General features: G+C 35.4%; 1 protein-coding gene and 1 long non-coding RNA gene across 4 annotated transcripts in view; both read right to left on the reverse strand.

The window, feature by feature from the left end:
- Positions 1 to 1,956: 1,956 nt before the first annotated feature.
- On the reverse strand, positions 1,957 to 6,765 carry LOC113943890. The gene is made up of 2 exons (XR_003526492.1): positions 6,351 to 6,765; positions 1,957 to 3,598 (listed from the first exon to the last, which is right to left on the reverse strand). It is a non-coding gene; the product is annotated as an uncharacterized LOC113943890 (long non-coding RNA).
- A 1,982-nt stretch (positions 6,766 to 8,747) lies between these two features.
- SEC24B (SEC24 homolog B, COPII coat complex component) overlaps positions 8,748 to 26,814 on the reverse strand; it is a 43,233-nt gene continuing 25,166 nt past the window's right edge. For all 3 annotated transcript variants that reach the window (XM_027635913.1, XM_027635914.1, XM_027635915.1), the window contains 17 exons: positions 26,628 to 26,730; positions 25,654 to 25,780; positions 24,928 to 25,037; positions 23,863 to 23,975; positions 22,352 to 22,470; positions 21,937 to 21,992; positions 21,414 to 21,620; positions 20,677 to 20,800; positions 19,900 to 20,058; positions 19,328 to 19,501; positions 18,587 to 18,697; positions 17,212 to 17,387; positions 15,512 to 15,649; positions 13,353 to 13,457; positions 12,258 to 12,350; positions 10,747 to 10,850; positions 8,748 to 9,583 (listed from right to left, as the gene is read on the reverse strand). In XM_027635913.1, coding sequence (XP_027491714.1) covers positions 9,469 to 9,583; positions 10,747 to 10,850; positions 12,258 to 12,350; positions 13,353 to 13,457; positions 15,512 to 15,649; positions 17,212 to 17,387; positions 18,587 to 18,697; positions 19,328 to 19,501; positions 19,900 to 20,058; positions 20,677 to 20,800; positions 21,414 to 21,620; positions 21,937 to 21,992; positions 22,352 to 22,470; positions 23,863 to 23,975; positions 24,928 to 25,037; positions 25,654 to 25,780; positions 26,628 to 26,730 — 2,134 coding nt within the window. In that variant the 3' untranslated portion in view covers positions 8,748 to 9,468. The remainder of the gene's footprint in view (positions 9,584 to 10,746; positions 10,851 to 12,257; positions 12,351 to 13,352; positions 13,458 to 15,511; positions 15,650 to 17,211; positions 17,388 to 18,586; positions 18,698 to 19,327; positions 19,502 to 19,899; positions 20,059 to 20,676; positions 20,801 to 21,413; positions 21,621 to 21,936; positions 21,993 to 22,351; positions 22,471 to 23,862; positions 23,976 to 24,927; positions 25,038 to 25,653; positions 25,781 to 26,627; positions 26,731 to 26,814) is intronic.

Here is a 26,814-nt window from a genome sequence, read left to right on the forward strand (position 1 = left end):
CTGTGTTTTCGTAAAGTTTTTTTGCTCCTTTTGGACATGGTATCAACACTGTGCCACTTAATTTAAAGATAAACTTTTTCACCAGGAAAAACTATGTTCCCTCCCCGTGCACAGAGAGAAAAAAGATCTCTCTTCAAAGTATATAAGAGATCATTGCAAAATATTAGCTCTGCCAGTACTAACATACTAATCCTCCTTCTCTAGTAAAGAGTGAAATGAGACCTATCACCAACTCACACAGAACGCAGACAAAAGCTCTGTATTTTTCATAGAGCCCGTAAGATCTCCTAGATAAATTGCTGGAAGGTATGACACCCTATAGGGAAATACCTGGATTCCAATTACAGAGATAAATTCTTACTCTAGGAATGAGAAGTGCTTAGTGCTAGTGCCAGGCAGAGGATCATAAATTACATTCTTATTACAGAGTTGCCAGTCTGTCTAAATTGTACTGGAGTATTAAGTCAGTAGAGCAGAGGCCTGAGTCGTGATTAAAGGGATTCACAGTCAACATTTTTTCCTCCTTCTTCTGAGTCTTTTTACTGTGTCTCTTAATTTGCTTATATTTTCTTATATGCTTCCTCTGGCTTGTAAATATCTCTTTTATGCATAAATTATTAAAAAAATAATTATCACGTTTAGAAACAATACAGGCATGACACAGAGGATCACTTGTGTCTTGATAGGCACAAAAGCCTCAAAAAATCACAGCTAAGCAGTAAGCTATTATTCAGGTTAGGGCTGCACACACAAACATGGCTTGCACTGGGCAGGAAATCAATACATAGAATATGTATCCCCCAAAGGTTCAGATGAAGAAAGAACTGGCCTAAAAGGGAAAGGCTGCAGCTTGACATGGAAATAGACCTCAGGGTGGCAACAGGCCAACTCACTATGAATTCACTTAGAATGGCATCTGTGGCAAAGACTACTGTTTGTGTATGCTAATTAATATTAAGTATTCCCAATACAACTTTAGCAGCCCACTAGGCCTTTGTGCAGCAGGTACGAAAACCAATGTAGCTTTTCAGTGAAGAGCCTTCCTTACAACCTCAGGGTCCCAAAGAGCAGAGTCCTGCTAGTTTCTAGGTCTCTATCACTAACATCTTTTCTGGCGGATAAAATGAAGTTTATATTTCCCATCCCTCAAGGTGCTGGGCACTCACAACGCTGCAGGCAGCTGAAACAACAGGCATGGTTTGTACAGGGAGACGTGAATGCCAGAGGCATACTTTGAAATTTGCTGAGTTTATTTGGCTGTCCAGTTGTGAATACCTGTGTCTCAGGACAAGCAGTGGCATAAACTGTTGCCACTGACAAAATGGAGGCGGTGGGAGAGTAGGGGGACAAGGCAAAACTTCCCCTTTAGGCACCACTAAGCAGGGAAATCAGCCTAACCTGCCACTGGAGCCACAGGTCCAGTGAAATACACAACCAACATAACAGAAAGATATGGGTGGAGAGCTCCCCGTTTAGAGTTTCAATTCTGGAGTCATTCCAGGCCCAGCTCCTGCTCAAGGCAGGGCCATCTGTCATCAGAGAGCAGCAGCACGATGTAAAAGTTCAGCTGTTCCCTCTTCCCTTGATACACCAGCCGGGCAGAGCTTCAGACATTTTCAGGCTCTTTTCCCTTTTGTATCAGTCTGTCAGAGACTGAGCTCAAACCTTTAGCTTGGCACCTGCAGTATTAAAAAGAAAGCTTAGAAAGTGGCTTTCCTCACTCAGGAAGCCTTAATGACCTATACTACACCGCTGCATGACTGATGGCTTAAAATATGAGCACATGCAAATTTAATGTCATCGGTGTTGGATAGGAAGCAATAACTGTTCAGAACACAGCACAATCCTGGTGACAGCACCTCAGTTAAACCTCTGCCTAAGAACTCAGTGCTAGTATCTGAGAGTTAGTAATAGCTATGCACAGTTTGACACACTTCACTCAAATACACAGAAGACTATAATCAAGAACTGTAATCAGAAGAGTGCAATCAAAGTGAAAGAGGGGAACTGAAATAAATACTCTACAGTCCAAAAACTGCAAATAACACTAACAAATGACTCCTAGAATAAGCATAAACATTCACCACACTAGAGAAAGTCATGCACATCTTGATACGCAAGTTCTTTTTCTTAGTTTGTCATTTTACATTACACATTGCAAATGACCACTAGAGCTGAGCACAAACGAGTCACAACCATATTCATTTTAAAAATTCTGACATCCTGTTTTATGTAGATATTCAGGGATCTGAGCATCCACTCCAACCCCCATCCCTCCCCAGAACGTTGTACTCCATCTGCCTGTTTTGCAGAGTACGTTTGTGCAAGGGTTTTGTGGTAATGTTCTTCGGATGAATAATAGTCCTCCTTTCCTTTGAAGTGATATCATGTTGTCTGCCTTGTTATTGTTTTAGGCTAAGGAAGAAAAACTGCCAGGAGCATAGCAATGTATTGGAGAAAAGGCTTGTTTCTAAGCCATTTTACATTTGAGTCACGTAAAATTCACAAGTTAAAGCAGAAGGACATTCCTAGAAGTCCTAACTCTTGCTTCAGGAAGTCATGCAGTCTTGCCTAGACCTTTTCCACAACATGCATAGTTTCTATGTGATTTTGGTCCAGTTGTCTTTTTAAGGCAAATGCTAAACTTTGAAGTAAGGAGCTGAAAAATTCTGCTGAATTTAGGAAACTGCCACTGAGGAGGACCAACAGTTCACAGGTTTCTGGTTTGTTTTGGTTTTTTTAAACTTCTCTAGGAAGCCATAACACAAACACATACACACTTATTTAAAGACCTGGATATTACTGGTTAACAAACTTTGTGGTAACAAGAAGTTAGGATGAAAAAGAGTAGAAAAGGGAAAAGGTTGGTGATTTACCTTTATGTAAATCAGTTCATGCAATACCGTCTGTAGTACCTTGCATAGTACCATGCACCTTATCTCAAGTATAGTCTTATCCAGTGGTGTCGGAAGAACAGATGAACACCATCAGAAATTTAAACACACAGAGAAACTTAGAAAAACCTTAGAAAATGCCTTAGAAAGTAAATTAAGGAGAAGACATAACAGTGTACTGAAGAAAGAAGGGTATAGAGCAGTTTACTACCTCCTGTTCTCTCCACCTCAAGAAGCTACAGAGCATTTAGCATCTCTCAGAAAGAAGAAAAAAAACTTTTCTCCGCAGGTAGTTAGATTGCAAAACCTTTCACTAGAAGAAATTATTCAATATATGGTCAACAATACTCACTTATTCCGATTAACAAAAATGCTGACAGGGTTTTACATACCAAGCTGATCTCTAAATACATACGGTAGAGACGTGACTTGGGATAGAACAGCTTACACACTAGGGCTTTCTCAAGTTTCACCCTGACCATCGGATACCAGTTACTCTTAAAGGAGACAGGATGTCAGAGAAAGTGAATGGGCAACTCTGCTCGATGATCCAGCTGTGGTATGATGGTGATGGAGCAGCTGACAGAGCCCTTGTGCGCTGCTTTCCTCAACGGCTGCGTTCCTCCTGCAGAACCAATCCATGTGCGCTGCTAGAGATGCCAGAGGCATGGCTGCAGAGGCAGTTTCCACTCTTTTTCCAGGAACTTAAAAATTTCAAAATGTGTTTAGAAGGCTGAAAGATTTCACACTCGCTCTCCAAGAATAAATTATTCTTTCATGTAAAGAACAGTTTTGGTAATTAGTTTCGATGAGGGGAAAGGGGAAGCTTGGAAACTCAGATGGCTTTTTATTTTAAATAAACATATAAGGCACTTAGAAATACAGCCATATTGCAAGAAATTGCTAAACTTGATAGACAGTCAAAACACCAATCTTTCTGAAGCTCTGCACATGCTCAGCAAGCTGGATGAAGACATCCAGCATGTATAGCACTGATTCTACTTTTACTTTTAGTCCTGGCTTCTCTTAACCTTTATTTCAGATAATGAAGGCATTGAATTCAGCTGCTAAAAAGAAAGAGAAGAGCAGAAAGAATTCCTTAGCTATGGATGACTGCTACATATTTTACTTTTTTTCTTTGCTTCTGCATTAGGTGATAACTTTTAGTAACATTTTATATTCATAAAAGCTGAAATTTACAGCCTGCAGAAATATTTGAAAGCATCATATCTACAGAAGTTGTTAACAATAAGAAGTATTTTCCTAAATGTTACTTTCCCTCCCCAAATGATTTTCTAACATTAAAACATTTTGTTATTTTTTAAACATATTTTCAAATAATATAAGAGTAGTATTTCCAATGGCTAACAGATTACCAAGATGGTTAATTATCACCAACTCTTTCTCATGCTTGAGGATTCTTATGCCAATAATCACTTCACTCAAGAATCCCACAAAGGCTCAGTGTCTTGCAAGCAGAGGCTTTCTACTCACACTGATAAACACAAGAAAAATCGTATTATACTAATTGCTAGCCTAACAGTACTTCCTTCCAACACTCCTCACCTGTGTAAAATTCCCACTTTTCTTTGAATGGTAACATGATTAAGGGTGTAACTGGAGATCCGTGTTTGCTGATGCCTCTAGGATAGGCTTCTCTTAACATCTGAAAAATCAAATAAAACCCTCACAAATAGCTTTAAGAAAATATAAACCAGATAATCATAAAGGTGAACAAGTGCAAGAAAAAGGATTAAAACTCATTCTCCTTTTCAAAATTGCTTTTTTTAAACAGGTTGTCTGCCATCTCCTCTATTTATCTTCTGTAGTGTGCACCTGCTAAAATCTTGTGCATGACTGATACTCCTAATAAGGCAGCTCCATCAGTTTTGCTAAGGACCCTCAAAGGAAAATAAGAAATTCTGTGAAGTATTTGACTTTTTTCTACTTATCAAAATTGTAAAGGAAAACACAAAGACCTTTCAAGTGGAAAACAGTAAGAATTCATGACTGAGGCATAAACTGAAGAAAGATCAATTATGTAGTTATTTGAATTTTCATTGCTCTTGTGATAATCTTTTACACAACACTAATCACGTGCAAATTCTCTTGCTACACTCAAGTAAGTAGAATGCCTTTGGATTTTTCATGAAAAGGCATCATCAGTAGCTTGTGAAGAAAACCAAAATGTTCTATAGAGAGACTTCAATCCCAGTTCATTGTAATAGTTGTAACCACTTTTCCAGATCCCTACATTTGAATATTACATAACATCAGTTTAAGTAAAGACATGCTAGACTTCTAGAAATGGTTTTCTTTTTTTTAATTCTAGAGGCTGCCGGTTAAAAAATAAATCATTACAGTGTCTCCATTCCCCTTTTAAAATTCCCAACACAACTGTACCAAAAATCCTGGTATGCTAAAACTCAGAAATATTCCTCATTCTAATTATGAAAATCTGAGAAGCAACAGAGTATGTAAACATCCCTCCACCATTTTTCAGAACAAATTACCAGAAAATGTCATATAAAAGATTTAACATGCATTGAAATCCAAATACCTTTTAAAAGTCACTCTTTTATATAATAACTGACACATTTGTTGCCACTTTCAGCCTCAGACCTCCACACTCCCCATCACTGAAAATGGTGCTTTTAAGGGTTATATCCTGTCCACTATCAGAATACAGTACATGGACAAAATATACTCCAAAACTGAAATCAAAATGAGATCTTTACAGACTCTTATACATAAGCTAATACTTCTAACTACAGAAATCACTGACTAGGTTTCAATTATTTTCTCATTAACCCACTTGTGTCCCATACTTCGTAACTTTAGCATCAAATTCTTAAGATCTACTTGGCCTGAAAAAGCATGATTCCACATTTAAAATTACTGAAAGGCTCTTGACTCTCAGTATTACTAACAACTGATCTTTGACAAAACCATCATTTCAGTACATGGCAAAAAGTACAGAAAACCAAAGCCAAACGAAATTACTTGCACCTGGTCATCTTTTCTACATTGCTAGGTTAAGCAAGATTAATAAATGGGTTTATTTCTAATAACCTTAAGAACAAAATAAAGAATCAAGATCAATAACTCTTCTTGGAGAGCTGCATTATGTGTCCTACCATTGTAAGAGCTTTCTGGGCTCTTAATGTCTCCCACAGGAACTTCCATACTACTTAGTTGGTAAAAGAGGTATAAGACGTTGCTTTTAGATCTAAGACATGAAAAGGGACACCCAGCGTCAGTATTTAAAATACTGAGAATTTGAACTGATCACCCAAAAACTGACTTAGCTGGGGCTGGGGAACATCTTCCCTGGCAAATAGGCATGATTTATATCTGCAGTGTAGAAGGCGTTTTGGGAAAAGTTCAATCCCTAAAATGGCTGGAAAGCTACCTTGGACAGTTCAGCACTTTATTTAAGCAGATACGAAAGCATACCTCTTATCTCTTCTCCAAAACCTTACTCAGTAGGCAAAAAGCTTATTAAGCTTCACAGCACATCCCTTGGTAGGAATTAGTCTTTTCATGTGTATCTTGTGATCCAAGTCATTGTCAGAAAAACTGTCTTTTAGATCACAAAGTACTGAGGATTGGGAGGGACCAAATGGTAGGCTCATGTGGTCCAACCTCCCTGCTCAAGCAGGGTCATCCTAGAACACATTGCACAGGATTGCATCCAGATGGTTCTTGGGTATCTCCAGTGAGGAAGACTCCACAACCTCTTTGGCCAATTTGTTCCAGTGCGTGCTCACCCACATAGTAAAGAAGTTCTTTGTCCTATTCAGGTGGAACTTCCTGTACATCAGTTTTTGCCCATTGCCTCTTGTCCTATTGCTTGGCACCACCGAGAAGAGCCTGGCTCCATCCTCCTGACACCCTCCCTTCAGATACCTATAGACATTGATACGGTCCCCTCAGTCATCTCCTCTTGAGAGTGAACAGGCCCAACTCCCTCAGTCTTTCGTTATAAGAGATGCTCCAGTCCCTTCATCATCTTTGTATCTCTCCACCAGACCCACTCCAGGAGCTCCATGTCTCTCTTTTACTGAGGAGCCCAGAACTGGACACAGCACTGCAGATGCAGCCTCACTAGGGCTGAGCAGAGGGGCAGGATCACTTCCCATGTCCTGCTGGCGATGCTTTTCCTAATGCACCCCAGGATACTGTTGGCCTTCTTGGCCACAAGGGCACAGTGGACTGTGGATAGCTTGTTGTCCACCATGACCGCCAGGCCCTCCTCAGACAGGTACTCTCGCCATGCCTACAGATACTCTATTGATCAAACCACTAAAATCAGTACCCTGAATCCTGAGATGTTTCAAAATCAAGATATTTCCATGAGACTGTCCTTTTAAAATTTAAACCAAACATCAGTCACAATGGAGGTATGCTCTAAAATTAATAATAAAAAACTATATTCTCTGTGCTGTGTAATAATTTTACTGAACAAATAGCTCTCAAGATGTACTTTTCATAATTTTTATATACAAAACCCCATAGAAGAATAAAGCTTTAAGAAATGATTTTACAGAATATGTTGCAATTAATCATGGCATACGGTGTTCCCAGATATCAATACCAAACTCACAAATCAGAAGCATCTATCATGGAGCATTTAAAATTGTAACATGTCCTTCTTGTCTTTGCAAATATAAATGATATTTAAGATGCCCCACGCTTTAGCAGCACTTAGCTTTCACCCAATGCAAATTAATCTACAAACAAGCACTGAGATCCTAGAGGTCTCATTTAGGGACAACATTCAGCATTGCTGCAGACATTTATTACACAATATTGATCTACTAAATGGAAAGTTTCTCTTTTGTAATCTTTGGGTAACTTAAACACATTTAGTAAAGGACAGCACACAAATATAACTTATAAGGTATCTTCTCCAAACAATGAGTTTGTGCTAACATGCAGAATAACACTACTTGCGGAATTTAATTATTGTAGCTTTTAAAGCGTTTGCAAACCATAGCTAGTACATTTTCTCCTTGACTATTTGATTCAGGGGCTATAACACTTAAAATACGTTAGCATCTTCAAGGCTACATTAAATTAAAATGTAATCATACTAATGATAATTTACTTTTTTTGTACTTAATTATTTAATTGTAGTCACATTTCATTAAAACAAACAGATAAAGTTCAGAATACTAAGTATGAGTGATTGTGCTTTATGCATTAATTCTAATGTGTCTCTAAAAAAAAAAAAACTAACAACCTAACAAAACCATCTCAACTTAACAATCAAATAAAAAAATCTGACATAAATCTATCAAAAAGCCCAAACCGGTGAGTTACCAAACATTAGGAAGAACAAGGTTTCTGAAATACGCAATTGTGATTACATTTTGAATTTTGTCATTTTAAAGCCTTTACTTTCACTGATGTAAGGTAATTAATTTTTACATCACCTCTTCTTTTTCTTTAGATCACAGCAGAATTCAAACCAATAAGTGTGAGTGATTACTCACACTTACTCTAAAGGGCAGACAACACAAGTTTACAGAAACCTCGACCAAGACTACAGTAGTTACAGAACATAAAACAAAGTTAATAGATATGCCTTCTTGAGGATAATACATAAGAAGGGGTTTAGGAATTTTGTATTAAAAGCTCATTTCAGATTATGCAGTGTTTTCTCCTCCCTTCCACAGGGAAATAAAGTAAACATGTTCTCTTCAATATTCATTTCGGTAAGAGTTTAGTTGCAAAATGGTTATACTTACATAAACATAAACATAAAACCATATGATAAAGCAAAATATTGTCAATTAGTAAGCCAATCATAAATAAATTCACCTAAAATTAACAGAAGAAGCAGCTGTATTCCTTCTACATTGATACATTTTTTAGCATGTTTTTATTAGTCAACTTCATTGCCTAGCCTGGGACAAAACAACTCATCATCATCGAGCACTCAACAATTCTGCACACTGAGCTAAGTCTTTTTTTTAGTTACATTTTTTACATTTTCTTTACAAATGTAATACTTATGTACATTATATATTTTATTTCTACAATTCATTTACTTTACTGAAACTCTACAACTTTCACAGGGAATTTGCTGAAGTCTTTAGTAAATATGAATCATTCCTCTTAAAAAGAAATTCATATAAACAACCAACATACATCACTGCCCTTTGACATCTCTGTTAAGGATTTGGATCTGGAAGGGCTACTATAATAAATGTAAGAAAAAAGGCTTTACCTAATTGTACATTTTGTTAAGAAATATCATCCCACATAGCTACATAAATTCACCAGCTTGCAATAAACAGAGCACCATACCGCTGCACAACTGGATACGTGTACAAACCAATTTTAAAGTTTACTAGTGAAACAGCTTCATCACTCCTAGCACTTTGAGACTGAAGTAAATCTGCAAAATTCTTTTGGAAATGTATACTTCTTTAGCTGTAAAGCTTCCAAAACAGTGCTGTCACTGTATATTGTGAAGAACAAGCATCCACTTCTGTAACTTCCCATATGCTTCTCTCAGCCCATGCTTCTGTCTGAAGTCAGAATTTTTCTTCTATTTATTCCTTGGTCACTTACAAACCTGCTGTTGAATATTAAGTAAGAACTCATAATATGAGAAAGCTGCTTCTGTCCGATCCTCAATTAAATGCTGAAAAAAATCTGTTTTGGCAGGGTTCTCATCTCTGAAAGAAGAGAGGAAGGTATTGAGCAAAATCAAACATTGAGCAAAAAATCCACTGCAAAATTCAAACAGAGGCCTAAGGTCTAAAAAATTTCTTACTATCCTTTGGAATCTACATTCAGTCCAAAGATACTAAAATTGCAAATAATCTAAAGTCTAGGAAAAAACCCTGAAGTTTGCAATACACTATCAAACAACAGCATCTTTTTAAGGAGTATAAATGGTAGAAAAGCAGGTGAAATACAGCATTTAAAGTATCTTGCAAAAAACACAAAAAAGAAAATGTAAAAATACTTTGGTTTTAGGAGTCAGAAGTTAACAAATATTGCTGGTGGCAATGAAAAAATGCAAAAATTACATCTCTGGTTACATGTAATCTTAATCTCAACAGAACAGAGAAAGTAAACATACTTATATTATCCATAATTATTGTCCCAATAAAAATTATCTGAGACACAATCCTCTGTACTGGTATTGTACAGTGTGCAGCAAAGCTCCTCCTGTTTACTATGGTCTCTCAGAACTACTTGCAACTCAAGCAGCAGCCAGCATGCCACAGCTGAAGAGCTTCAGTCCTGTATTTCAGCATTATTTCTCTCAGCAAGTCATCATACTCTCTAAAAGTGACCTCTAAAAAGTGATCTCCTGTCCGGCTCAGTAAACTGAGTATTCCAGAAGTGAAATGTATTCTCAAGTATAATAATTTTATTGCACTTAAACTTCTTTAAGTGAGTCGTGTCTTGAAAAGGCTTCAAAACTTGCCTCATCTATCATAAATCAGCTGCTGCCCTATGGAGCTCAGTAACAAATACATACAATTACTTACCCATCTACAGATTACTTACTTTACTTCTTTTTTATATGCATATTATAAAAGCTATAACAGAAATTAACCCAGCTAACTCCATTGATCAGAAGGATATCCATTGGTTTAGTGTATTCTTACTATAAAAATATGCAACTAATTCCTAACAATAAAACTATTAGTAATTGAATTTGCACTAGATTCAAAGATGACCTTTGTCACTAAGCAGTTTTAGATAACAGCATTTTATCAACTGGAAAGATGATGATATTCAGATAAACGCACTTTTCATCAGTTTTAATTAGACACTGTAAATACAAGTTGCCAATAACAACTTAGTATCTAACAGAAATACTTACTTTATTACTTGAAGAACTGGACTTAAAGGTCTACTGTCTCTAAGCCAAGATATAAAAGATCGTGTCCTTTCTGAAGAAAGTGCATCTACCTCAGGAAGCTGCGTCTGGTTGAAGGTAATGGAAAGAAGTCAGCATCTTTTATTATCAAAACTATTTTAAAAACTATTTAAGAGAAATAGATCCTGAAAGTCGTAACATGACTCAAGCCACAATTTCTATTGAGAAATTAGCAACCATGTTTTTATATATACAGATATTTTTCTTCAGCTTTAGTGTTTAAGTACACCTTTAACTTAAACCACATTTTAAGTGCAAAAGATTTGAGAAAGCAAGTTCATTTGAAAAGTCATCTTTTCACAATGCAGCTTTGCAGTCTTCTTGCCTTTATCTTCCCCTGGCAATCAAGTTCCTACATGTTGTACTATGTATCACTGAAAAGATGAGCAAAACAAGAAGTGAAGTCTGAATTGCAAGTAAATTTCTGAATGGCAAAGATTATACTGGACTATTTAGTTGGGGAATAAGGTGAAAAAATAGAATTCAAACCAACTCTTCAGCCAATATAAGACAATCAGTATGACATAACAGAATTATTTCAGAATTAAACCAGAGGAGCCAGTTTTAAATTGCCAATAGATGCAAAATACAAAACTCTAAACAAGTAGTCCAATTCTACAGTAGTTTCTAGCTTACCACTCTTAGCCTGTTCTTATAAGGACCACCTGTCACTTTCCCCCTTGATACTATAGAAGCTTTATAAGCAGAAAATATCTTCCTATGTTTCTAAACTAACATATTTTTGGTACTATGTGAAAATAACCATTTGATTCTGAACTTTTCTAGAGTGTCTTAAAAGAGTCCTTCCTTACCTGCCAATTGTTGACATTTTGGAATCACTTCTCATGGAAGAGGAGACTTCTCTTTATTTGCTGCTCTGTTTCACACACTAGACTATAGGTTATAACATAAAAACCCCTCCACCAAAAAGCACATCCAAAGGTCTTTGATGTTCTAATAGCTAAAAGCATTTTTTAACATTAACTCAAGGCTTGGAAGCTGAGCAAAACTTAATTCTTACCCTTACTTACAGGCCTATCGTGTCATACCATAGATTTGGTATCTGACACCAGATTCTGAAAACCATGGTATCAATAAAGTAACTCTAATATTAACCATTAACACATCTGAATAGATAATTTTTGTATTCATTCTGTGAAATTCCTTCCTATTCTTGTGAATCCACATGCATTTCCATAAAAAAATAAAAGGAGTAATGTATAGAGCAACTCTGGCATTTCATGAATACGAAACTTTAAATGTTTACATTCTTTCCTTAAAAACATCTGACAACTTCTATTTGGCTCCAATGAAGCTGACAAGAAGTTAGAAGGTACCCAATAAAAAACCCCCCTAATTCATAGTTATGTAATTAAAAACTGAAAGTGCAGAAATAAAGAGATTAAATATAAATTCCAAGTGTAAGCACTATACGGTTCAACTCAAATGCCTACCATTTTCTGTGGTACTGATGCATAGTTTGGGTATCCAAGGACATCTTTTATGAAGCTGTTATCACAGTTTTTTCCAATCCAAATGTAAAAAATCTGTAAGATATAAGAATCAGTTTTAGTAAAGGCCATGCATACATTTTAGAGGTAAGTGGTCATGTAATAGGAATAATACCAGAATAATAACTTTCATGCAAATGAATCACTTGAGCACTCCAGCTGCACTTCATGTATACATGTCTATATTCATTATTTGCACATTTACTTATTAGTACATTGGTAATTTTTACAATAGATCATTAAATATATAAAAAAAATATAGGTAGAATGCAAATACTGAAAGAATGAGGACGCAGGACACATCTATAATAGAACAGTTAATGCGATAACTTCCCATGTTACCTCCTCAAATGAAACCCCTCAAATTCTGTCAAACACTGACTTCCCAATCTAAACAAGTCATAGTAAAGCATCAATTACCAAAACATGTTATAGTAATTATTTCAGACATCTGAAGACAGATGCTAGTTTGACATTCACACACAGCCCTGAACTCATAAAAGGTTTCAAGCACTTTCTAGATTGTCATTTGAGTAGCACAATGCTTTATCCAATTAAGTATGTTTTAGTGTAATTTCTATGGATACCTTAAAATGTATCTACAGATTTTGTTCACTTTTCACAATTCCCTCATTTTTGCATAAAACCACTTTATTTGTGTGTAGTTGGGAAGGTTTCTGCATCAATGAGAAGTGTTTTATTAAAGACTGTAGTATATACATTTTAATAACCATAAAAGAGATTTTGGAAAATAAAAATACATTAATTCCAGAAAAAACACCTTGATGTGAACTCTTGATATATTCTGACCAGTCTGTCACGAAAAAACAAATCAGCCTCTGAAGCCTCAAAGATACTCCTTGGATCAAAATATGAAAGCCTTTCATTGAAACACAGATTACTGTCAGGTTACCTGGAATGCTGATTCACTATACTGTTATTGTTGAGAGTTGACTGCTTTTAATAAAGAGTGCATGCATTGCCTCTTTTTTCTTAAAAAAAAAAAAGTGTGTAAAACTTGTAAGTTTTTTAACTTACTGAGCCACAATCCATAAGAAAAGCTCCTTCTCTTGTCAACTTCTCTGCAGACAGCTTCTGAAGAGGTGGCTGAGGAACAACTCTGTCATTTACATGTATTGTACTCTGTAACAAAACCCAATACTCAATAACACTAGAATTTTACCTTTAACCAGGAAAACCACTGTTAATCTCTAGTAAAATTTTGAGGATTCTCATGTAACAAAATACCATGTTAAGCCTAAAATGATTATGTACACCAAGCAGTTCTAGAATGTTACTTAACCTAAAGCCTACTTTATTACCTAAAAAATAATAATGGAAGTTCATTTAAGTTGCTTGTGTCACATTTCTGATGCTACAGATGTCAATATTTCAAAAGAATTCTAGTGTTGACACTTGAGTGTCAACAACCTCCACCGATTCTTTTCATTGCATTCAGCTTTACTAGAAATGCTGCAAGAGCTGAACACATCAAATGGTACTTCCTATGAGGTTTCACTGTTTTACTGCATTCAATTGACAGCAAGTTCCTTGATTTAACATCCTGCTTGAAGTGATCCACAGGTTTCTCCACAGAGCACTATGACCAATCTGATTAAACAATCTGGCTGCCAGCACTGACATTATTAAAAAAATATCCTCCTCCAACCCAAATCCCCAGTATTTTCAGATTAAAGCTGTTTCCCCCTCCAATACAAAAATAGGATGGGTATCTTAAGAATCTGTGAAGCATTCTACAAATAATGTAGGGAAAAAACAGTCTACAGGCTAAGTACATCTCCATGTAGTAAAATATTATTAAATAAACTAAAATCCCTATTTAAAAATTTCATATTGTAATGCCACAGATCAGAAGTTTTGGGGGATTTATGCATAATTATGAAAATCAAGCTACCGAATTCCACTTGGGCAAGTTCTGGGCTTTAATCATTGGTCTCAAGAATCAAGTGCTAAGAGGAAGGAAAACCAGCAAAAACATTAAAAAATAATTCTGTAATATATATAATATTCTAAAGAAACAAGAAATTTAAGAGCAGCCTCTGTCACCAATACTTTAAACTGAAGTAATACTGACACATTAGCACTCTGTTATATGATTTAAAATGTGTTTTGTCAATTAATTTTAATAGGTGAAATAAGCCCTATTATTTGTATTATAGTACTAAAAATAACTGATCTGAAAGCCTCTGCTAATAAAACAGGATCTGCTAAAGACACTGGTGGTTCTTTACAGGACATGCACACAATACAGCATTTGAATTTAAGTGCCTCAAAAAAAACTTAACAAGGTTAGTTGAAGTTGGCTTCTCAAATGCTTGGAAGGGTGGAGTATAAAAAGACTAACTAATCAATTCCTCTGAAGAGCACTGAGTTTAGACTCACCTATTTGAGTTTATGAAATACCTCAAAAGAAACTCCGAGACTACAAATAGGTCAGAGGTTGTGCTGAACAATACCACTGCCAGAGAAACAACTCAGTTTATCCTATAACACTTAAAACCAAACTCCCACACATACTTTTACAAAGCTAGCAACTACAAACTCATAAAAACTTACTTAAAAAAATTTTACTTAAAATTTTTGCAATTATAACTAACTTTGACCTCAAAAAAAATCCCGTCTTACTTCTTACTATTAAAAAAGTGCATCTATTTCCTATGCTACCTCTGTAAAAGCTGAATTAATAAAATCTGGTTTCATAAATGAAATACCTTCTCAGTCTGATCATGACCAGCAAGAAGTACAATTCTGTTTTATCCACTTCAGTCTGAGAAACCACTGTTATTATTGCAGGCAACTTTATCTGATTTCAGTATACGAAACCTAGATTCATCCACCAGATCTACTTCACCCATTTCCCTCAGACAGGTGTAAAACACAAAAGCATACTGAAGATGTTTCCAATGCATAGTCTTCTCTGCTTTCTTTGTGTAATAGAAAAACATGGAATTATTGTGGTCAGTGAAACAAGATGAAGGAAAACCACAGTTTTGCTCATAACACACTACTGTACTTGCAACTGAAAACTTGAAAACAAATATTTTTCTTGATTTTTTTATAGCTTATGGTAAATTCTCCACTTATATTATAATAACAACTTAAATTATTGCAGCACAACATTGCATTTAACAGGCCACTAAAACTAGAAAATGCTGCAAACAGGCTTCATACATTACCTCATCAGTCAACTTGTCTATTCTGTACAAGTTGGGATGTATCATCTTCATCAAATGAACAAGAGGCTGGCTCTTCATCTGGCACATTGCGTATACACGATCATCCAAGCGAGTGCTCGTGCCTGTCCTGAATGCTTTCTGTAAGAGAACAGAGTTGCAACTCAAACAAACCCTGTATTTTATGTCACATCTACACAGTGCATTTCAGAATTTTGAAAGCGTCAAGCAAAGATGGCAAAGCTTCTGTACAGAAATGTATCTTAGTGAGATAGATCAGAATGTGAATCATAGAGCTTGAATAAAATAAGTTTAAAATGTAATCCATTCTCCCTTCTTACTGATAAAGGAGATTAAATTTCCCCCTCAATCTGTCTAAAATTTGCATGAAATTGAGCCAGCATTTCTCATTTTTACTCTTGACAAATGCTACTGCCCTCTGAAACTCACCAATGTAAGCTATTATGGAAAGATATGAGACGAGCAGAGTCCAAGCAAGACACTTATGCGCATAAGATTAACTCTGATTTTACAGTAGTAAGAATTCATTGTTAAGGGAAAACTTTGGAAGGGAAATATACTTTCATGTTTTATAGTGAAAACTAGGCTCTCATAGAATAAAATTTGTTTTGTAACTCCTTCCTACTGAATTCTTCAGATTCCCTTTAAAAGCAATTGTTAAATGATTGCTGTGAGAAGCAACACAATGAAGTAACCATCATGTTCTGACTCAATGGGGAATATTCCTATAATCAAAGTTCATATTCACTTCTACAGCAAAGCTAAGTACATCAGTCCTCCTTGGTTGCCACAAGTATTTTGGTTTGGGTTAAAAAAGATAACAAAAAAAACCCTCAAAAACCAACCCCTAAACAACTTGTTTTCTCAGCCACTCTTATTTCTGTCTTTTATATGGATCTTCTTTATAATAAATGGTCTGTTTTTTACCCATCATTAACTACATTACTTATGCAAGTACCAAAAGATCATAATCAGTGTATTAGAGGCTGAAGTAATCACTCAGCCAAAGAAAATAAGTGATTATGATTACATCTCTTACCAAACTTGCATAAAGGTTTATTCATCATAAGAGAACAAACAACTCTCAGACATGAAAATCTTTAAGCTGTGAGATTTATTCATAACAAAACCCTGCAGTAAGTTCTTTCTATGTATGATGTTTGGTAATCCAACGATATCACAAAAAAAAAAAAGTAGTAACTAGTTCTATGTGACCTTTAAACTATATCACTTGAGTTTCTGTAATAATTTTCACCTTATCTCCATGGAAACTAGTTTTTCTTTCTGGAACTTTAAGTACAAAGTATATGTATTGAAAACTATTTAACTTTTCCTCCATAAAATAAAGTTGAAGAAGTACTAATAAGCAGCTTTCACCAATCTACACCAATGAGCTGCCAAAAATCTGAGAAATGCTAACTGTAACAGTACAGATATCCTCATTTTCATTGTAAAACAATATAAAACAAAACATAAAAAAATCAAAATCAAATAAATACACCAGTAATTTAAAATAAGCTAATATAGTCATCTTCTACATGAAAGTCCTGTAAGCATAAAGATAACAACACAATTTTCATAATTTTAGAAAAGTGCAGACATTGCTTGACCTAGAACTGAAGAATTCCTCAAATGGAACAAAGAATTAAATATCAAACATTAATCCACTAGATTATACATACCTGTTTGAGAAGAGCCAAAATATAGAGTGGAAACAGCTTGAGGGAATTTGGTGCTATCAGCATGGACTGCTGCAGATTTGAGGCAGTTGACATGTATGCTGCCAAGGAGTCTACCACGGCATTAACTAAGGCATCTCTTGCATCTGCAAGACTAGAGGAAACTGAGCGATCCACAGCTGTTTGGGGTAGAAGGATAGAAGAAGTTATTAGAGATGGCCTCATTCATTCCCTTGAATTTTGAAAATACTAGTTGAGCTTCTGAGTTATGCTTTAAAGACTAAAAAAAAAAAACGCCAAAACCACACTTGAGGTCCTAATTTTTTAGGAGCAAATTAGATGACTGTCCATACTGGAACTCACTTTCACAATTCTTAAAAATACAGTGTGGCTAATTTCAGCTCTATCGTTTGTAGTCTTGGAGAATTGAAAGAAATTTTTAAAGCTGTCATATACAGTTAAGTCTAAATATAAATCCTGTTTTAAACCTTATACAAATAACTTAGCTATTGCTGAAACTCCGCTGCCCAACCTCCAAGATAAGATTTGCAGCAATTAATTTTGATTTCCACCATCCTCCCCAAGAAATTTCTTGTTATTTTCTCCATTATTTCAGTGGCATAATTGTGATAAGTGTAAATGCAGCTTCACTTTTCTCTGCTGAGCAAGGGCTCCAAATTCTTTGATTGGAGGAAGCCACCTGCTGGACTGAATGTGCATTTAAGAGGAGATCACAGAATTGTTTCGGTTGGAAGGGACCTTACAGATCATCTAGTTCCAGCCTCAAAAGATGTAGAAGTACTATTTATTTCTTCTAATTGATTTCACTACTAATTTACAACATAGCTTATACTAAAATGCTGCACAGAGTCACACACATTCGGTGTCAGAGATCAGTCTACAAAACATCTTATGACCTGCAAGTTGGGACAAGTAAGAATCCTCAACCCAGCAACAACAGCATAGAAGCACACAAAACTAGTATTTGGATACACTGTTGTCAGAAGTTGCCTTTTAGTCTCCAGCAACTCACTAAACTGAGTCACTGTCTCTTAAGTAATCCTAGAATGCTTAAGTTTGAGATAACAACTATGATGATGATACAAAAATGAGAGTTTTGATCCAAGTATTCTTTGTTCTTTAATAAACTCTAAAGAACGTAAGGCTCCTTTTAAAAGATTAAGGTCAACCAAGTATTCAGAAGAAGGAATATTTCGGTTCACAGTTTTGATATAACTTTGATTTTGTCATCTGCTGCATTCTCAGGCTTCAGTGTGCTCCAGTTTAATACCCAGGCTTCATTTACTATTTCATTTAAATGGCTGGCAAAATCAAAACCATACAAAGAAATACTTGAATCTTCTTGGTCTGTACTCACCCATGTTGGCTAAGAGGCAGACAACTGCTTGTACATCTGCTCCTGCATATACATCAGCCAATGAACTTACTACGGGCAAGCAAAGTGTGTGCACTCGAATGCGACGTTCACCTACGAGAAATCAGAGGAAATCATCATGAATTATCTCCTGCAAGAAGTATACAAATTCAGTCTTTACTGCATATCTCCTCTCATCTCAGATGCACCCATTTTATAAAAACATACCAGTCAGGAAATTGATTTAACACTGTCTCTCATTCCTGTCTCAACCTGTTCAAATTCTGCTCTAAAGCAGCACAAGTTGACTTACAACATCCACAGTGTCTTGATCCTACAAATGAAGTACATGGATTTCCATCCCAAAATTTTGTGGCATTTTCTACTATAGAAATTAGCTGCTATTCTTTAATGCCCACCCAATGTAGTAGCAACTCGTTCCAATTCATCGTAAGTCTGTGAATTTGGACCAAGTGCCTGCCAACATGTTACTGCTTGTAACAATGGTATCACTTGTAAGTAAAGGATTCTTGCTGAATCAGATGTAAGATGCAGATTAATCACATTATCCCATCAAAAGAGACTTCATAAGGATTTCCATTATGTGATTAATTGCCAAGTAGGTTCACTAGCCTTGAAAAGATTCTCTTAGGGTACAGTGAACAACAAAAGGCTGTGGAACCAACTATACAAACATTATATTATAGAAAAAGCCCACTGGCCAATTAATTTGAATTTATTTACCTTTGCTGGAAGTATACAAAAGAGCTGTTTGAAAACAAACCAATGATGTGTCAGTCAGACTTTCCTCAATGGACATTTGTACTGCAAATCCAGCATCAGGATTGACATTAGCAAGGGACAACAAATCAGTAGATCGTACAAAAAAGTTCCCATGAAAAGTGTGTATTGAAAGACCTAGAAGCAGATTAAATAACTCTGAATGAGTTTAAAACAGAATGGAAAACTCCAATCAATAACTAAAATCCACAGCCCTCAAGCTAGCTTTAAGAAAACAGTAAAAATTCTATCATGCAAAATCAATTACATGAATCATTAGACATTTCAGCGCGATCCTGTAGAGTTCATGTTCGATTCTGAACGCTCCAAATTGATGCCCTTACATTACACATGCCATCAACTAAAGAACAAAACAACAAACCCCAAAAGCTAATGTAACTTACACAGAGAAAGCAACTACCTTACTCTTCAGAGAAAGAGAAATAACATGAACTTTAATGTTGCTCAAGACTTAAACACATTCAAAATGATCGTTAACACGCTTACACCAACTTTTCCATGTATTTAAGACATACCTTTTGTACATCTTATGCGCATAACTGCTTCAAATCCAATCTTTCTTGTAAGGTATCTTTTCAGGTCTTTTTGCAACTTTTCGGCCTGAGCAGGATTATGGGTACGATGGAAAGATGGATAGTAATAGATGCATCCAGCAGAATACTTGGACATGCAAGCTGTGAAGGAAGAAAAGATATGGTTAAGAGGTAAAATTGTAACGTGAAGTCAGGACACAAAAATTGTGTCCAGCCTTCCACAAGACACTTCTATTAATCTTTTTCTTCATATGACCCACACCTATAAGACAATGAGAACTGGCCCAGCCTCAGGCCACTGAAGACAGTCATGAGCCACCTCAATACACAATGACCTAATTATACACTGAGCTCAATAAATGCCTCCTTTGGCAGCTAAGACTGAAGTGCCTGCAGAAAAATTCGATGGTGTGGAGGCAAAATTGTGTGCATAAATCTTGGATTAATATCAAAAGATGAAAACTCTGTCCTACCCCTATAATTAAACTTTATTTATTCCTTGCCATCTGGCTGTTTCCTGTTCTTGAGCAGGAGAGAACATTCTCATTTAAAATTGTGAAATCCTAGAATAACTTGTCTGATACCACCAATACAATATTTCTGTTCTTTACTGCTATCAACTTCAAAGTCAATTCCATTGCAGCATGAGCTGCAATTCCAAAAGTGCAAAAATATTTACCTGATTTAAAAATTCCTGAAGCAGCCTATGCTTCTAAAGAAAGACAACAGTGCAGAAAGAGGGAATGAGGTACTCCTTACCAAGAGAAGCTAGATCAGAATATTGTGAGCTTAAGAGAAACAAATCCACAGCAGTCTGCTGGCCTGAACAGTCCAGTGCCAACTTCTTATAAAAGTCTGTTGCTGGACCAAGATGCTGGACCACCTTTAGTGAATAAATTATACAGGGAAGAGTTAATCATGCTTTTTAAGAGTTTATGGAACAAAAGACATCCTAGTCAGAAGCAAAGTATCATAAGGAAGTTTCCTTTAAACAGTAACTTACAGGCATTCCCACCTTCAGAAACTATTTTCCTTATCTTCTGTATCATTTAAGTTTGCGTTTACAAGCAGTTATGATCCTACTTTCGAGGAAGTTTACATGCTCATACAAATAAACATTCATGCAACTATGTACCACTTATTGGATGCTGTGAACTACAAGGCCATAAAAATAATAAGAAATAATGTTTTAGGTCTACAATTTAAACATCCACACTGATCAAAAACTCAGGTTGATATTAATCAAGTCAGAAATATTTGCAGCTTCTTTTGCTTGCCAAGGAAAACTATGAACCAAAGGTCCAAAAGACAGCTCGTGTACTTTGAAACAAGTAACAACACCACACATACATGTGTGATCTTAAATGTATAAACATAATTTAATTCAGTGAACTGCTATAAACAAGAAGCAAGCATTGACCTGCAGAACTACACAAGACAGAAGGACATGGCCAATACTTAGTCTCATGAAATGAATTTTAATGGAAGTTTTTTACCTTTGTGCTTGACCTTTGATTGGGATCTTCTCTGGAATGCAAAAGCCCTGCTCCCAAGGATGGTAACTGAGTTTGAAAGACAGATATCCGACCACCCGTTGGAGACATCAGTTTAAATGCAGCCTGAAGAGCAGGGCCCAGTGCACTGTGTGTTTCTCTTGTATTAGTGAACATATTTGGTAATGCATTCAATAGGTCTTTTATCAGCTGCAGAACAGATTGAAAGGTGTTTTATAGAGTGAGACAAGCTTGAGATTTTCTGCTGTTTCTAAAAAGCTCTACTACCATAACTGAAGTGACACAGTCTGTACCAAATATTTCAGTTTAGTTTTAACACATTAAGGAAAATAAAGGCATAATTTTAGAAGTTATGATGTATCAAACTACATGTAATACTTGTATAAGTAAAAATTAGCATTGGAACTACATATTATGAAGGTAAGTTTGAATTCAAAGTTTAACAGGAACATCTAATTTGAATATTTACCCTTTAAATTTAATTATATATTTTAAGCAATCATACCTCTTTGCTTTCATGGAGATTTACAAGTAAACTATCTGGTGTAGGCAGGAAAATATCTGCAGGGAGAATGTAAAATAACATTAAAGAAAAAATTAACATTAAAATAGAACAAAACATTTAATTGCCCACTGCTATTCATACCATGAAATAGTCTAATTTTCTGATAGGTGTGTTAGAGAGAAAAACACAGTCTATACAAAGCTTGTCTTATTCAAAGTAAAATTAAGTTTTGAACTTCACATTTTAAACATCACCTACCCTATAGTTAGTGTAAGACTACTTTTCAAAAATATATTCACTATACATTCAATAACATTGACCTAACACCAAGATAGTTGAGAGATTCTAATCTTTCTTCTGGGAAAAATAAATAATAGATTCTCAAAAATTCAGCTTCCATTTTCTTTTTACTTACCATCAATATCTGAGACAATCAGCATCTGAGGCTGAGATAAACCTTCTTGCAAGTTGTAAAACTGAACAGTGCTGTCAAACGTTATGAACCCTATTCTTGTTCTTGAGTCTCCAGGCAGCCTGAAGCATTGAAAAATAAACTATTAAGCCCTAAATCTCTCTCTCAATACATACACATACTCAGAGCTCCTGCTGATATTAGCAGAAACTCAGCTCTAGTGTACAGGAGTGAAGGGAGAACATAAGAAAGGAGATGTGAAACATGAATACAAGCAATATTCCCTCAGTATTTTCTGAAAAGTTGGGATAATGGCAGTTTACAAGACCAGTGTTATGGACAAGCACTCACTAATATATTGATATTTTGCTCCAAGAGAGAACCTAATAGGTTCATTTAAACATTATACTGATACATGAAAGAAGGCAGTTCTTCAACAGAAAACAGTGCATTCTGCTCTTTCATAATTCAAAAAGCCATTTACTAATGTAGTTACAGAGTACTTACAACTCTAAACCAAAATCCAATGTCTCTACAATGCAACTTATTTATTGCTCATGGGGACCATATTTCAGTAAATGGCATTAAAAATGTAAAATTAAAAACTAAAAGTAACTTCTCAAATAGAATATAAAACATCAGCAAGTGCTGAAAACCATGAGAGTGACCAAAACCAAAAAAGGCGACTATTGTTGTTACCACCTAGATATATAAATGAACTGGAGGTACTGATTTTCCTATAGACTTTGCGTGTTTCTGAGAATCTGTTAACAAAATACCCATAAAAAACTGAACAAAGAAGGACTAAACTAATAAATGGAATAATTTTGTTGTACATATTGGTTTCTTCGTGAGAAATTAAAATCAAGTTCCCCAAGAAAAATTTGTAGAAAGGAATTTTTGAGCCTTCACAGGATTAGTTGTCAAAAGACATGAACACAGTGAAGCTTATCAGCCCTCACTAAAAAAGCCCCAGCAACAATCCCACACATGCTGTCCCAGTGCAAAAATGTGAACAGATAGAAAGCGGCACAGGTAGATCTGGGTGGATCCAGCATGAAGCACCTTAGCCATTCCAGCACAAGAACTGGACAATTTAATCTCTGTAATTTAGATCATTTTTGTTGCTCTTGGCAGAGGGGAACACTGCAGTGTATAGATCTTTGTATAATTAACATGTTGCTAGAAGTTATAGCTAAATATTTTTTGCAGATAAGTAAATTATATGCAGATACACCTTCAATCACATTCAGGAAAGACAGCCCTCACCATGTAAATTGCTTCAACAGCTGGGGTTTTCTTGGGTTTTGGGGGTTTTTTTTACGGTTTGGGTTCTTTGGTTGGTTTTGTTTTTTTAGAGATGTAAGTTGCATTTCAGAATTCCAGGCAACTGAACTTCTGCCCTTTAGGGACAGGATGTTTAGACACTATATGCAAGTTTTTTTCAGAATTGTAAATTACTATTGTTCATAACAACATGTCAGCTGATTTGAAAAAATTGTTTATACTCTTACTTGTCTAGGTTTTCCAGCAATGACTGGCAGACTATTGTCAAATATCCAGCCTCCACTGCATTATGTGACACATCTAAAACAAATAAATATACCGCAGGCTGAGGAGGACGAAGCTACAAAGTAAAAAAAAAATAAAAATAAAAGAATGTTTAAAAATCATATTCAAAGAAATGGTAAAATTGATTAATCATTAGAAAGGGAAGTGGGAAAAGGGAATACTTAGAAAAATGCAAAGTATACAGTATGCAATAAAAGCAATTTACTAAGAGACATGTGGATAGACTTAACCACAACTCCCACTGGTTAATAACTGCCATTTGTAATAAATATACAGTGTTATACTTCAGAAAAAAAATGTCATATATTAGTCCCTCCTTCCAAGAGTCAAATCAGACATGACATTTATGAAAGATATGGAATTCACCCTTCTATACTCCACTGTTCTTTCAGTGTGATGCATTAAACAAGGTTAAAACATTCTACCTACAACCTTTTCCCAACTCTGTAATGAGCTCTGTTTATTCATTGCCAAATGTCTCTGCTACAATGTTTCAATTAAAAGACAAGAGAACAATTTATTTTTGCTGCTGTTAATAATGTCAATTGTGAACAGGGCCTTTTCCCAGGCGTTGTTTAACTTTTTTGGAGACAAGACTACTATGACAGCAATTGTAAGCTGATTACTAATAAGAATAATTTCTGTCACAATTACTAACTGAAAATTTGAAGCTAAATTAATTTGCTTGTTATTCTATTACTGGTCTTTCAAAACCTCCTCAAAACAATGGGGAAAGACAGAAATCACATTGCATTGGGTTCAATGACTGTGCCACATTAAACTACACTGGATGACAATACACACTGAATTGACTTTAACTGACAAGCCTCTGAATGTCTGCATTAGCAAAAACTCAAAATATGAATTTTAAATATTCTTTAGTGTTAAGAGGATCTTCACAGGAAAATTAATACACACCACTGGAGCAATATGCAACATTAATTTCAAATGCTTTCATATTAAAATGCAATTGCTCTTGCTCAAGTTACCATGAAAACATTTTTTACCATATAGTCTGAGGAAGCAATGAATTCCACTGTAGAATTTTGCACCTCTGGCCGTTTATGAGGCTCTCCATAAGACCGTGTCAGAGGATTATACATAAATTCTTCGGGAACTATAAAAAAAACGCAATACAGATTATATTTTTGACAGCAAATAAAAAACGTTATTGCAGCTACAAGCAAAGTAATGTGGACACATTTCAATTATCACAACAGGAAAAAATTCACATTAAGGATACATAAAACGAAGGAACACTTCAAAGATCTCGAGCAACATCCAAGTTAAGTAATTGGAAAGAAAAGAAAGTTTATTTTAAATAGTACTATATCCCAATTATAAAACACCAATGCAAATAGAGCATTTCACACCAAGCAGCAATCTGTATTGCTTCTCATAACCCCTGGCCTGGACTGCAGACAGCAGCAGCTGTCATCATGTTTCCATTTGCATATTGCAACAGCAGTCAATGGAATAAGCTGAATTCATTACACAAGTAATCAGCATTATATGAATACATTTTCTTCATCTCCCACAAGACTGCAAAACAATCTTTTGCTTCAAAAAAATGCACAACACATCTGACTTAAGATGTTTTTTAAAATCTCTGGATCATAAGAACACTGTCACTTTAATCTACATTTTAATCTAAAGTCTCCCATGGACTGATATAATGCAAATGCTTGAAAGAGATACTATAAATGCAAGCATCTCCTGCTACAGAAACTTACCATCATTAACTCTATAGCACAGATTGCACTTCCACCTCCTTTGATCAATGAAAGAAACAAAAGGGTTGATATAAGTCCTGCAGGATCTGCATCTTACTATTGTGCTTGATGTTATTACTGGTAATTGCTAAAAAGAAACATGGAAAGCTGTCACAAAGTTATATGATACAGTTCATGGAAATGTGCAGTTTAATTCATAAAACCTTCATAAGACTCTGTATTCTTTCATCTTTCCTTTTAGCTTTTTAGTTTATTTTCATACAGAGTAATTATGATGCCTTACTAAAAATAACTTCACCATTAAAAACAAAAGAAATAACATTTAATTATTGTCTCAATCTAATATCACAATCAAAGATGTAGTAAGATTTTAAATGAAAGTACTTTAAATTAGAGCTACTACAGCAAGAAGAATTATGAAAGACGGGACCACTGACTGACTATATATGACAGACAGAAAACTTTACACAAATAACACACATTTTATAAAAAGAAGTTATACCAGACAGTCATTCACCTTTTTACATAAATACTAATAAATCAGATGGTGAGGAGATGCTTAACAGTTATAAATACATCTTCAATCTTGTACTGTGCTTACTTTCTGATGAAAGCACTTACCAGGCCAGTAATACACTCAACATGAGCACAAGAGGGCTCTGTAAACACCTTTTCAAGAGCTACCTGACAGTTGTGAGACACACAGAGCAGTAATTCACTGCTTCAGAGAACCACAGGCAAGCAAAGATTTCCAACAACAAGGAAAAACTTCTCCAAAGCTTCTCCCTTATGAATTTCAATGAAGTAGCAATTTCAAGGCTTTTTTTCCCCTCCTCCTAAGTCCTAAACAATTTTTTGGTACTTCTGTTAAATTAGGACTTATAGTTCATTGTCATTTTTTGTTTGAATGAAAATAGGACAAATGCACATATTCAGAACACACTCTAAAAAAAAAAAGAAGTACGATACTTTACCGTTAGGTCCCTGAAGGGATGCAGCAACAAACCCAAAGGAAGCTTAGCTTTGTTTAACAAAGCCTGTGTTTGTGGAATATTTGTCAATGTACATCGAAATGAGCTGAAAGGAAATAAAAACATTATATTGAAAATGAAATTTTAAGAGATGTTAAAAACATTGTGTTAACACCAGATTTTAAAGAAC

The sequence above is a fragment of the Corapipo altera genome, unplaced genomic scaffold, assembly GCF_003945725.1.
Source record: "Corapipo altera isolate COAL_440 unplaced genomic scaffold, ASM394572v1 22b, whole genome shotgun sequence".
In the NCBI taxonomy this organism is placed as follows: domain Eukaryota; kingdom Metazoa; phylum Chordata; class Aves; order Passeriformes; family Pipridae; genus Corapipo; species Corapipo altera.